Below are 13,869 nucleotides of genomic sequence, written 5' to 3' on the forward strand. Positions count from 1 at the left end.
TGTCAGAGAATGACAATGACATTTAAGCGGTTAACCATCAGTGATTGGGGCTATTAGAGGCAGGTGTCAGAAGTACAACACAGCCGTCACCTGCTATGTAAGGCTACGTTCACATTAGCGTTCCGCTAATGTGCGTCGCTGACGCAGCGGCGACGCGCCCCTATGTTTAACATGGGGGACGCGTGCGTTTTTTTTGTTGCGTTTTCCGACACGTGCGTCGTTTCCGACGCTAGCGTCGGACGCAAGAAAATGCAACAAGTTGCATTTTTCGTGCGTCCGATTTTCGTCAAAAAACGACGCACGCGTCGCAAAACGCAGCGTTTTTGCATGCGTTTGCGCGCGTTTTTTTGTGCGTCGTGCGTTGCGTCGCCGTTGCGTCGCCGACGCACCGGCGCGCAACGCTAATGTGAACGTAGCCTAAGGAGAGAACTCTACTCCTGAGCCATACATGGCAGATATTGGGAAAGGGTTAATAACCATTACAGTACATATTATGCAATCTTCCAAAACTAGAACGTCACTCACCCGCTTCACTTCCACCTCGAAAACAAGGGTAGCGTTAGAGGGGATTCTGCCGGTCAGTCCCTGAGAACCATATCCAAGTGCTGGAGGGATGACCAGAAACCTTTTTCCTCCCTTCTTCATCCCCAGCATTCCTTCCTCCCAGCCCTGGACAACAAAAATAAATAAAAAAAAAAAAAATTAAAAAATAAGAAAAAGTGATCCATAGTGCTATAATATGGTCTTAAAGGGGCACTTCCACCTTAGAAATTTATAGCATATCTAGAAGACACACCATAATGCGAGATGGGTCCTTGCACCTATCTTTAGAGTGGGTGGCCAGGCAGAGAATGAATAATATCTCCATTCACTTCTATGGTAGTCACAAGACATGACCAGCTGTTTCTGCAACTCCCATAGAAGTGAATGGAGATAGTCATCCAACTCTGCATCAATTTTCCATCTGGATGTGACGGCTCGTTTTCTGGGTAAATATCACAACACATAACAATAGGTTTTGCTTTACGTTGACACCATCCTGTCCCAGTGCCTCAGTATTAACCATGTCGATCACTGGTCCCACGTCTTGCTGGCATCAGAAGCTATACATAGCTTTGCTCTATATGAGGAAATCACCTTAATCACCTTCCCGGAGCCCAGCTTCAGGCGCAGTAATTTGTCCTTCTGGACGTTGGAGTCGAACATCTGAAAATAAAAAACAAAAAGGAATGGAATGAGTAAATCCTGGGGAGGCACAGAGAGAGCGTGAGCCGCCTGCATACAGGCTGGTCAGACAGGAGCACAGCTGCACCAATGTTCCTAATGCGAGAGCTGCAGTTCCCCATGTGCTCAATAGAGGGTGCTTCTTTAGAAAAATTATGTAATTGCTTGCGCTATCATGATTGCGAGGAAGACATGATCAGTCACTGACTACTAGATACACTTCATGGTACCTGTCCGATCCCATGGTTCTGGAGTAACCAGCCAGTGTACGCCACTTCCATCAAGTCTCCAACATCTGCCGCTTGTCCATCACCGGGGAGGAGATCCTGGGAGACCACGGCATCAATGGATGGGGCACTGTTACACTTGGCAAGGCAGAGCTGTGATGGGCACGGAATGTTAGACACAACAAATACTTAACACAAGCACACATACTGCACATATATATGGTTCACCTGTTTACTGAATTCCACTGCAGCCGCTTCAGACTCGAACATAACAGACCAGCTCTGCCGCTGCTCGTCATAGAAAGCTGCGTAATGATTAAGCTGAACCTGCAGCGATCAGAACACGCAGCATTAAAGGGGTTGTCCAGGACTTACCATTGGCTTTTAGATAGGTGATGAGTGGCAGATCCCCAATAAACATTCATACGCAGTGAGCCAAAGACAACAGCTCTGCACACCTTGTAGTGGCCGTTCTTGGTACTGCAGCTCAGATCACATTCACTGTAATAGATGAGCTGCAGTACTGAGAACGGCCACTATGTGGTGTATGGTACTATTGTATCTTTCAAGTGTAAATAGGAATTATACCCAATGCCGGGCACCAGGAAATGCAGCATGGCACATTGTGGACCATGTAAAAGGCATAACAATACATTAGAACAATAATACTGGGACCCCCGCCGTAACATCCCCTCAGGTCGCAAACCTCTAGATCTGAGGACATGGAGGATTAAGAAGTGAACAGCTGACTATTCATGGCAAGCGATGGATGGCTCTTCACCAGCACACTTCGTGGCTCGGTTACATCTCCATGTGAAGGTCTGTTGGAATCGCTGCCAGTTTCTAACAACCAGCATTGTTCTACGGGATCCGAGGAGGAGAGAACACATATTACCCCTGAGGATTTAGATCAGGTGTCCTGCACCACAACAGTGGACTTACTGTAAAGGCAAATCCCGGATGTATGCGGACAGTGGTGACCGGCTGCTGCTGGCTGATGTACAGCAGGATCCTGTACTACAGGACAAAGACAAAGCCAGAGGGTCAGAGAGCTGCACACGAAGCTCGCAGGACCTAACACTGCACCCCCACAGCTCCACTCACCTCCTTACTAGCATGGTTCCCCAGGACAGCAGCACCGAACTTGCCCTGCTTCACATACTGGCCACTTACACTGTACAACAAAGACACCATTCCGATCAAGTTTATCCATAAAGTGATAAATACCCCAGAGCTGCACTCACTATTCTGCTGGTGCAGTCACTGTGTACATACATTAAATTACTGATCGTGTACTGATCCTGAGTTACATCCTGTATTATACTCCAGAGCTGCACTCACTATTCTGCTGGTGCAGTCACTGTGTACATACATTAAATTACTGATCGTGTACTGATCCTGAGTTACATCCTGTATTATACTCCAGAGCTGCACTCACTATTCTGCTGGTGCAGTCACTGTGTACATACATTACTGATCCTGAGTTACATCCTGTATTATACCCCAGAGCTGCACTCACTATTCTGCTGGTGCAGTCACTGTGTACATACATTACTGATCCGGAGTTACATCCTGTATTATACCCCAGAGCTGCACTCACTATTCTGCTGGTACATACATTACTGATCCTATACTGATCTGGAGTTACATCCTGTATTATACCCCAGAGCTGCACTCACTATTCTGCTGGTGCAGTCACTGCGTGCATACATTACTGATCCGGAGTTACATCCTGTATTATACCCCAGAGCTGCACTCACTATTCTGCTGGTACATACATTACTGATCCGGAGTTACATCCTGTATTATACCCCAGAGCTGCACTCACTATTCTGCTGGTGCAGTCAATGTGTACATACTTTACATATGAATACTGTGTGCAGCTCTGGGGTATAATACAAGGTCAGTACTGTACAGATGTCCCCGTTGCATTATCTCCACACGTAGACAGTGGTGTTGATAGTTAGTGCTGTATATAAAGGACACTTACTACTTGTAGGCGTGGACGGCTGTAGCGTACAGGACGGAGGGGGCAGCACCAGGGGCTCCGGGCAGTTTGGGGGATTTTGTACCTGGAATGTGAATAAAGAGATATAAGCACAATGCGGACAATATTTTCATACAGCCGCCTCCCTTCCTTTCCCGAGACCCCCGCCGGCTCCCACAATGGCTTCAAAGGTCTATTCCCCACCGCGAGCAATCTGTGGCCCTATAGCCTCACCCGCTGGCACTGCGCCCTTCTTCGGCTGCTTTGGAGCGGTGTAGTGGAAGGATTCATTCCCCTGCACGCTGACATTCTGGTCCATTCCAAAGAGAGATGCCAACTTGGCCCTATGAAATATATGAAGACGGGATTACACACAGCACCCGTCCTTAAAACCTAAAATCTCTGCTTCTTGTCAGTGGATGATTACATTTAACCTGAAAAATAGCAAGATATTCCTCACAGCTGAAGGTTTGCAACAATTGTATCCATTCTAGAAAATACTTTGGAAGCTAAAAACCCCATGAGAAGCTCATATCAGGTCCCTGAACGTTTGCTACAAGGTGTCAGTCTGGAGCCCAAGCGAATACTGATGGACCGAACCCTCCACTGTGACACATTGGGTCAGGTTTACGAGTATGTAGGGAGGATCTCACTTCACTGACCCATGGATCTCGTGCCAGAAGTAGTCTATCTTCCATGGTTTAGGCGCACTCTCCTCCAGCTCTCCAGGACCCATTTCTATTTATGCAGACGGACATGAGCGTGTGAAATCTGCCACTTCTCCGTGAAATTCTTCCAAAGTCCAAGAAACCACCGAGCAATCCGCATCCCCAGCCGCAAAGGAGCTTGTGGAGGCAGCAGGATGTCCGCCCCGAACGTCAGTAATACAGATCATCTGACACCAGTTTAGAAGCGCGGACACTGTTGTCCCCGTCACGTTCTCAATTCCCAAAATTCTCCTTAATTGCATTAAGGAGGTCACTCAAAAAACTTGTTTATGGACATAGAAGTATCACGGGGCAGCCAATGTACCAATCATTAACAAGAACAACAAGAAAAAGCCACTAGGGGGCGGTGCTTCCATCAATGCCCCATATTCATCAATGGGAAAACTACAGGGGGTGATGCTTATAAATTTACCCCATACACATAAGTGAATAACCAACCACTAGGGGTCCATGTTTCCATCACTACCACATACTCACAATCATCAACCACTAGGGGGCGATGCTTCATCACTACCTCATATACATCAATGGGAAAACTACAGTGGGTGATGCTTCCATCACTGCCTCATATTCTTCAATGAATAACCAACCACTAGGAGGTGACACTTACATCACTACCCCATACTATGTGAAGAATCAACCACTTGGAAATGATACTTCCATCATTGTCCCATATTAATCAAAGAGTAACTAGCCTCTAGAGGGCGATGCTTCCTTTACTGCCCCATATTCATCAATGAATAACCAACCACTAAGGGGTCATATTAATCACTGATATATCACATTAATCATTGATAAGCAACCACTAGAGGGCGATGCTTCTATCACTTCCCCATATTCACAAATGGAAATCCAAACAAGTGGGCAGCAAAATCCTCTAAACTTATGGAAGACATGCTGAGATTTGACAGCACTGCCAGGACTAATATTTCCACCAAAGACTCAGCAATAAAAATCAGTCTGCGCACCGAACATAGCAGGAGGTACGCATTACTACATGTCTATGGAGCTTTTCCTTGGAACATTAGGTGACAACTAGAGCGGCCACTACTACTGACCCCACAAAGTTGTCACCCAGCTGTGTCAGGAGCCTGCGCCTACTGAAGTAGATTCACTGCCTCAGATCTCAGGAAGTCTCCCAGGATGGAGTGGCCCCCGAGCTGCTAAACATGGAGCGCAGCCACATGACTGATCCGATCAGATGACACCCGCCACACAGCAGAACCACCGCTGCCACAAAGTTCTGCTTTATCAGTATCCTGCTTATCGGGGACACTTCCTCCTCGTAACCCGAACGCTGCATAGGAAATGTGATCTCACCGGGTATAGAAGGCAGTCTATTGTTCTCTGTTAGCAGCCATATCCAGCTGGGGAGGGGGTACAATCTATTACTCACTGTTATCAGCTATTACTGGAGGAAAGCAACTGTAGGACAGATGACTACAATCTATTACTCTTATCAGCCATTATTGGAGATGTGACTACAATCTATTACTCCCTGTTATCAGCCATTACTAGGGACAGGCGAGTGCAATTACTACCGGTTATCAGCCCAAACAAACACATAGGATGGCACCATCAACAATTTTCATGCAATATAAAAAAAAAAAAAAAAAAAAAAAAAAGAAGTGATCAACCTGAGGCATGTCAAAAATAGAATTATTCTTACCGTTAATTCGGTTTCTAGGAGCCTTCCACGACAGCCACCAGGAGGTTGTCTCCATTCCCTAATGGGGGACAGGAAGCACAAGAGGTTAAAAACCCCTCCCACCTCCCATTAACCAGTGACTTACAACTGAACCCATAGCACCGGTTACCTTTAGGTTCTCAGAAAAATATCCAAGAACATCGGGAGGGAATTAATGCTGTCGTGGAAGGCTCCTAGAAACCGAATTAACGGTAAGAATAATTCTATTTTCTCTAGTAGCCTTCCACGACAGCCACCAGGAGGGATGCCAACCAATTCTGTATTTAGGGAGGGACCACAGCTTGAAGAACCTTTCGGCCAAAAGCAAGATCCTGATTGGACCAGAAATCCAATCTATAATGTTTAGTAAATGTGTGTAGAGAAGACCATGTTGCTGCCCTGCAAATCTGCTCCGAAGAAGCGCCAGCCCTTTCAGCCCAAGAGACGGAAGTGGATCTGGTGGAATGAGCCTTTAGGCCCGCAGGAACAGCAATATTCTGATTTAGGTATGTTTCAGAAATGGCCTTTTTTATCCAGTTGGCAATGGTACTCTTCGCTACCTTCTTGCCTTTGTTTCTGCCAGAAAGATGAACGAAGAGATTTTTGTCAATTCTAAATAATTTAGTATAATCTAAGTAGTATAAAACTATACGTCGTACGTCCAAAGTATGGAATCTGTGTTCTTCCGGATTTGAAGGATTGTGACAAAACGATGGGAGGACTATGTCCTGTGATCGATGGAATTCTGACACTACCTTCGGTAGGAAACAAGGATCTGGACGGAATACGATGGAGTCATCTCTTATGGTAAGATAAGGCTCTCTAATTGAGAGAGCTTGTATTTCCCCCACTCTTCTTGCGGTAGAAATTGCAACCAAGAAGGCCGTCTTGCAGGACAGAAGATGCGAGGAACAAGATGATAGTTGCTCAAATGGAGGAGCCGTAAGACCCTTTAGAACTATGTTTAGGTCCCAGGATGGCACAAAAATTTGTTTTCTTGGACAATGTCTTGATGCCGCGACCATAAACCTCTTTATCCAACTTTGACCCGCAAGATCCTGATCGAAGACGGAACTCAAGGCTGATACTTGAACTTTCAAGGTACTTGGCTTCAGCCCTAATTCTAATCCCTTTTGTAAAAAATCTAATATTTGTGAAATATTAGGATGAAAAGGGTCAGGTTTATGAGGATGACACCACGAGGAGAATCTTTTCCAGATTTTTCCATATATGGCATTAGTAATAGGTTTCCTAGATTTTTGTAGAGTAGAGATTACTGACTCTGAAAGGCCCTTAGCTCTTAGTACCTGGGCTTCAATAGCCAGGCTGCCAGTTTGAACTTCTGTGGCTCCGGGTGATAAAAGGGGCCCTAACAGAGAAGATCTTCTGATACCTGAAGAAAGACTGGACCGTCCACCTTTAATTCTTCGATGAGGTGGTACCAGCTCCTCTTCGGCCACGCTGGAGCTACTAGGATAGTCTGGACCTGATCGTCCCGGATCTTCCGGAGGGTCTTCGCCAGTAACGGTATTGGAGGGAACCCGTAAGCCAGATGGAACCTCCAAGTATGAGCAAAGGCGTCTACTCCCTGAGACCTGTCTTTGGGGTTTAGGGAGAAGTAGTTCTCGACCTGTGCATTCTGGCTGGACGCTAGAAGGTCTATATCGGGAAGACCCCACCTGTCTGTCAACATTTTGAAAGCGTCCGTCTTCAGGCTCCATTCTCCTGGATGCAAGTCGTGACGGCTTAGGCGATCTGCCTGGACGTTCACCGACCCCTTGAGGTGTAACGCTGAAAGTGAGAGGAGATGTTTCTCTGCCCAGCAAAATATCCTGTTTGATATTGCTTTTAGTTGGTTGAACTTTGGACTCCCCTGGTGTTTTAGATGCGCGACAGTCGTCATATTGTCCGAATAAATTCTGACATGTTGACCTATAATGAGACTGCTGGCTGCCAGAAGGGCCCTCTCCACTGCTAACAATTCTCTGAGGTTGGAGGAACTGGAGCTTTCTCTCTGATTCCAGTGACCCTGGAATGGGATTTGTGAGACCACTGCTCCCCAACCTTTTTGACTGGCGTCTGTTGTCACCGTAATTAGCGGATCTTGCACCCAGTCTACACCCTTCAGCAGGTTTGATTGGATCGACCACCAGGTTAACGAGGCCTTTACCTTCCCTGGAGTGTAAACTCTTCTGTTTAAGGAATTTGGATTCCCATTCCAGTTCCCTAAGATGTGCGCCTGCAGAACTCTGGAGTGGCTCTGAGCCCACTGGACTGATTGTATACAGGCCGTCATCGATCCCAGAAGGGACATTGCAGTTCGTAAGGACGGAGAACGTTGTTTCCTGAAGTGTGAGACCTTGGAAATTAAATTTATCCGATGTTCCTCTGGTAAGAAGGACTTTTGACCTTCTGAATCCAGGAGGACTCCAAGGAATTTCCTCACCTTCGATGGTGACAGCCGAGATTTTTTCAGGTTTGGAATCCAACCCAACCCCTGTAAGATGTTCAGAGTTTTGGAAACTCTCTGATTGAGAACTTCGGCGGAAGGACCAATTATTAACAGGTCATCTAAGTACGGGACTATGGCGATGTCTTGGCTCCTGATATGGGCTACTGCTTCCGCCATGACTCTGGAGAACACCCTTGGGGCTGACGAGATCCCGAAGGGGAGAACATTGTACTGAAAATGTAAGATCTTTTGGTTGAATTGAACCGCAAATCTCAGGTATTTCCTGTGGCAAGGATGTATTGGGATATGGAAATAGGCATCCTTGAGGTCTATTGTTGCCATATATGAGTGAGGAGCTATTAGAGGGATGGCTGTTTTTACTGACTCCATCTTGAACTTGCGGTATGTTATGTATCTGTTGAGAGCCTTCAGATTTATTATAATCCGAGATTGTCCGGAAGGCTTTTTTACTATGAAGATACGGGAATAGTGACCTTCCCCCCGCTCGTTCACTGGGACCAAGGAAATAGCTCTTGAGTTTAGCAAATCCTGAATTCCGGCCATCATCAACTTTTGAGTCTCCCGAGATGACAGGGAGGTGACTCTTACGATCCTGGGAGGAGGCGCATCGAACTCCATCAGCAGACCCTGTTGGATAACACTCACCACCCAGGGGCTGTTGGAGATATTCTGCCAACTGTGGACAAAGTTCGAAAGCCTCCCCCCTACCGGATCGGAGTCATTGCTTCTCTTGTTGTGGTTGTTGGGGAATAAGGATGTTTTTAGGCTTCCCCTTAGCATAACTCCACCTTCCGGATTTTCCTTTCCCTCTACCCTGGGAGGGCTGGGGCTGGGAGGGCCGAAAAAACCGCTTCCTGGGAGGCTTCTGTTCAGGGAGGGTTTTCTTTCTGTCTGTGGCTTTCTCTAAGATATCATCTAAGGAGGGCCCAAACACATATTCACCCTTAAAGGGAATAGAACACAGTTTTATTTTTGACGTAACATCTCCGCTCCACATTTTTAACCAGAGAGCTCTTCTGGCTGAATTTGTCTGGACCAAGGATCTGGCGGCCACACGGATAGATTCCAGTGAGGCGTCTGCAAGGAACCCCGTTGCTCTGTGCAAGATAGGCAAAGAGTCCAGTACTTCTTCTCTTGGGGTACCCTGAGAAATGTGGCTTTCTAACTCTTCTATCCAACGGAAGAGCGAGCGGGCAACACATGTGGATGCTATATTGAACCGGAGGGCTGAGGTAGACGTTTCCCAGGATTTTTTGAGAAGACTCTCAATCTTCCTATCCAAGGGGTCTTTTAATTGGGAAGAATCCTCGAACGGCAGAGCCGTCTTTTTAGCCACTCTAGCCACTTGGACATCAATTTTTGGAATGTTCCATTTTATTGAGTCCTCGTCAAGAGGAAATCGGTGCTTAAAATCTGGAGGCGTTGTTAGCCGTTTCTCAGGTAATTCCCATTCATTATTAATCATATCAATTATGCTTTTATGGACGGGAAACCCGGGCTGCTTTTCAGTATGTATACCAAACAGCTCGTCTTGTATAGACTGAGGCACTGATTCCTCTTTTAGCCCCATAGTGTTCCTCACAGCCGATACCAAATCCTCAATATATTCTGAGGAAAAAAGGTATTTTCTGATCTCCGCAGATTTATGGGGTAACGTGTCTTCCCACTTGACAGAGGAGGACGTATAGGACTCCTCAGACTCTGACTCAGAGTACTCCTGGATTTTCCTCTTTTTGGGGAGAGATGGACCAGGTGAGGCTGGTGGTGGCGGTGGAGGTGGGGCGAGTGTAGCCAAGGAGGTTTGCACCTCCTGCCTAACCAAGGAGCGGATTTCATCAATCAAGGAAGGGTGTTCCGCTCTGACGATTCCCAATCTGGTGGCATTTTCGCATTACAGGTAGCACATCTACGCTTGGGAATGTTTTTAGGGCCTGGCTTGACTCCCTGCAATGAGAGAGGAAGCCGTGTAAGAAAAGGTATATTATGTACCTTTAAATGGGACACCCTCTGCCGTACTTACTAGGGCCTGAGGAGCGCTGGGCTCTGCAGCTGCAGGGCAAGACGAGTCCATGCTTACAGCAGGCTTACCTGAGACGTCTTCGCAGCTTATATAGAAAATAAGTCTGCAACCAGCGTGTGCAATTAGCCGCCCCTCCCCCTCCTAAGTCCCAGGCAGGCGTGCGAGGATGCAGCGTGCCTCGCACGCCGTTCGGTAATCCATCGCTCTGGACTTGTGTCGCTCCTGTGCAGGAGCGCCGACCCGGAAGTGGAGCGCCGCTGACTTCCGGGTCGCCGAACAGCGCGCGCTGGAGGGGGAGACGCCGGAGAGCTCAGGGAGGTTCCGGGTGGGCTCACCGGCCAGCTTTGTCCCCGCGAGAGGACGCAGGAGGACCGGGAACGCGGTCCCAGAATCCGGAGGAGACGGGAGACACAAAGCAGGAGGAAGCCGCGGGGGACCCGACCATAAATGCCCGGCAAAAGATCTGATTCAGGTACTCTGCTAGAGCCGCCGCAGCAGCGCACCAGGAACCTCTCCATGCCCCATGGGGGACAGGAAAGACACTGGTTAATGGGAGGTGGGAGGGGTTTTTAACCTCTTGTGCTTCCTGTCCCCCATTAGGGAATGGAGACAACCTCCTGGTGGCTGTCGTGGAAGGCTACTAGAGAAAAGTGTACTGTCAATTATGAGAGATAAGAACATGCCAAAGAATCAGGGACCACCATATAAATAACAATTAGATATTATTTTCATTTTATTAACGTATACAAAGACACACCAAACCACACAAAATATAAAAACAATGTAATGAAGGTACGTCCATTCCGACAAATGGCCTAGACGACAAAAAAACTGCACCCAAAAATATCATGTACAAGTGTACCTCAAATAGACACGTAGATAATAATCAAAATATGCTGTTTGTTAATCAAAAACCAAGTGGACTTGAGAGTTACTACACAATTATTTGGCACGTTCTACAGCCCCAGAGTACCCTATTCCAAAAATGTCAGCAATATCCATGATCCAAAAGTATTATTAATAACTGGGCTAAACAAGTATCTATATATGTTCTTCCTGATACGAATTGTAAAAAAAAAAAAAAAAAAGATACTATCAGACAAAATACAGAACAGGCAGAACATATGAGCTGGAGCAGGGATAGAGAAGAGGAAGTAAGAGCCTGGTATACCAAGTATATGCAAACCCTCTAGATGGAGAAGGGGTGGTGAGATCCTGAACCAGTTGGTATGAGGCACCCCAGGCAGAGAAGGGTGCCACGATAATAATGCCACTGCAAAGGTCCACATGGAAATACCTATAGCTCAAGACCAGTTTGTTGGTGCTTTGCCAGGTGGGCCAAATGAACGTCCGACGCATGTCACCACTAGAGTGGCTTCTTCAGGGACTGGTATAATCCCTGTTATCAGCCATTACTGGAAGAAGGCGACTGTAGGACACATGAATACAATCTATTACTCACTGTTATCAGCCATTACTGGAGGAAGGGGACTGTACTCATGTGTCCTAAAAATGTATTACTCTCTGTTATTGGCCATTACCAGGGACAGGTGACTGAAGGACAGGACAATACAATTACTCGCTTTTATAAGCCAATGTCACGTTGCCTGGATTACACTTATGCATCTTCTTACTGTATGAGGGAACTAATATTTATGAGATTTCCCGGTGATCATTAGTGGAGCCTAAAGCAAGTGAATGGGACCTCTGTGTTCTGTCATCAGCTGGCAGTGCATCAATATGGGGTTATAATCGCTTCCTTGTAATGCCAATAGTAACCTCAGTTCTAATTTATAGGGAAGCTTTTGCCAGGACGAATCAATGCGTCATACATAGCGGGACGGCACAGCACAGCACAGATCCTCCTTCACTTCCCTTGGATGCGTCTCTCCACATCCAAACTCAAATTGAGCAAGAGATTGCAACTCCCTAAAGAGGTTTCCAACATAAGGTTGTTTATACTGCAATGCACAACTGATGTAGAACTACAACTCCTAGCACTGCAGTTATCAGATTGCTGACAGTAGCAGTCACACAAAGAGCTGAAAGTCAAAAGATTCAGACTTTAGAATCAGAACAAACCACTTCCATTACAGGGTGCGGGATTGATGTAAAGTGTATTAGAAAGTTGTGAAACTTTTAAGGATAAGGGTGAATGAAGCACTGAGCTGACGGCCTCCACTGCGCGCCCTGCCCACGGCCCACACTGCGCGCCCTGCCCACGGCCCACGCTGCGCGCCCTGCCCTCGCTGCGCGCCCTGCCCACGGCCCTCGCTGCGCGCACTGCCCACGGCCTACGCTGCGAGCACGGTCTACGCTGCGTGCACTGCCCACGGCCTACGCTGCGCGCCCTGCCCACGGCCTACGCTGCGCGCCCTGCCCACGGCCTACGCTGCGCACCCTGCCCACGGCCTACGCTGCGCACCCTGCCCACGCTGTGCGCAATGCCCACGGCCTCCGCTGCGCGCAATGCCCACGGCCTCCGCTGAGCGCAATGCCCACGGCCTCCGCTGAGCGCAATGCCCACGGCCTATGCTGCGAGCACGGTCTACGCTGTGTGCACTGCCCACGGCCTATGCTGCATGCGCTGCCCACGGCCTCCACTGCGAGCGCTGCCCACGGCCTCCACTGCGAGCGCTGCCCACGGCCTCCACTGCGAGCGCTGCCCACGGCCTCCACTGCGAGCGCTGCCCACGGCCTCCACTGCGAGCGCTGCCCACGGCCTCCACTGCGAGCGCTGCCCACGGCCTCCACTGCGAGCGCTGCCCACGGCCTCCACTGCGAGCGCTGCCCACGGCCTCCACTGCGAGCGCTGCCCACGGCCTCCACTGCGCGCACTGCCCATGGCCTATGCTGCATGCACTGCCCAAGCTGCATGCACTGCCCACGCTGCATGCACTGCCCACGCTGCATGCACTGCCCACGCTGCAATCACTGCCAACTTGCCAACTGCTTCCACTGACCACAACCACATTACAACGGAAATCAAGTAGTGAGGAACTACAAGGCTCAGCATGTCAAGGAACACCCAGCTTATAGTACCACACAGGCTCTGAGTGTCTATAAGTCACAGTAATTGTTGGGTTTTTCACACTTTATGTCAAACCAGCCTCTATGACAGTGAGTGGAGGGGCCCCCAGCTCTCAGGGGCCACTTACCCTCCAGTAGGAGATAAAAAGTCAGCATCCTCCTCGTCTGGCCCAAACATGACAGCAGCAAAGCAGTGTAGACCCGGAGCAGCAACCCCCACCGCCAGTCAGCTGCCTCTTCCGGGTTGCCTGACAGTCACGGGGTAGTCAGCTGACACCCTATACTCCCATGCTGATCTCGTTTTACAGCTGCTGTAAAGCAAACGTCGGAAATTAATGTAAAAAAGTATCACGTGGCGTCTACAGCTTTCGACGGAACGCAGGCGTGGTGATTCACACCTCGCTGTGGTCAGCCAATCAGAGTGCGGCTGCCTGGGGTTGTAGAAGATGATTGGCAGGAGAGGGCGCGGCTTGCTGTGAGGATTCATTGAGTG

At 48.4% G+C, this 13,869-nt stretch overlaps 1 protein-coding gene across 5 annotated transcripts in view; it reads right to left on the minus strand.

Annotated features, from left to right (window-relative positions):
* Positions 1 to 13,715, minus strand: part of FKBP15 (FKBP prolyl isomerase family member 15) — a 52,681-nt gene extending 38,966 nt beyond the window's left edge. For 2 of the 5 annotated variants that reach the window (XM_069747705.1, XM_069747702.1), the window contains exons 1-9: positions 13,505 to 13,715; positions 3,673 to 3,782; positions 3,442 to 3,523; positions 2,556 to 2,625; positions 2,394 to 2,468; positions 1,680 to 1,778; positions 1,455 to 1,604; positions 1,138 to 1,206; positions 526 to 669 (exon numbers count right to left, since the gene is read on the minus strand). In XM_069747705.1, coding sequence (XP_069603806.1) covers positions 526 to 669; positions 1,138 to 1,206; positions 1,455 to 1,604; positions 1,680 to 1,778; positions 2,394 to 2,468; positions 2,556 to 2,625; positions 3,442 to 3,523; positions 3,673 to 3,782; positions 13,505 to 13,554 — 849 coding nt within the window. In that variant the 5' untranslated portion in view covers positions 13,555 to 13,715. Of the gene's footprint in view, positions 1 to 525; positions 670 to 1,137; positions 1,207 to 1,454; positions 1,605 to 1,679; positions 1,779 to 2,393; positions 2,469 to 2,555; positions 2,626 to 3,441; positions 3,524 to 3,672; positions 3,783 to 4,100; positions 4,267 to 13,504 lie in introns of those variants that run through there. The other 3 variants (XM_069747704.1, XM_069747701.1, XM_069747706.1) reach the window with 3 other exon arrangements.
* Between the last annotated feature and the right edge of the window lie 154 nt (positions 13,716 to 13,869).

This window comes from Ranitomeya imitator, chromosome 2 (genome assembly GCF_032444005.1).
Source record: "Ranitomeya imitator isolate aRanImi1 chromosome 2, aRanImi1.pri, whole genome shotgun sequence".
NCBI lineage: Eukaryota > Metazoa > Chordata > Amphibia > Anura > Dendrobatidae > Ranitomeya > Ranitomeya imitator.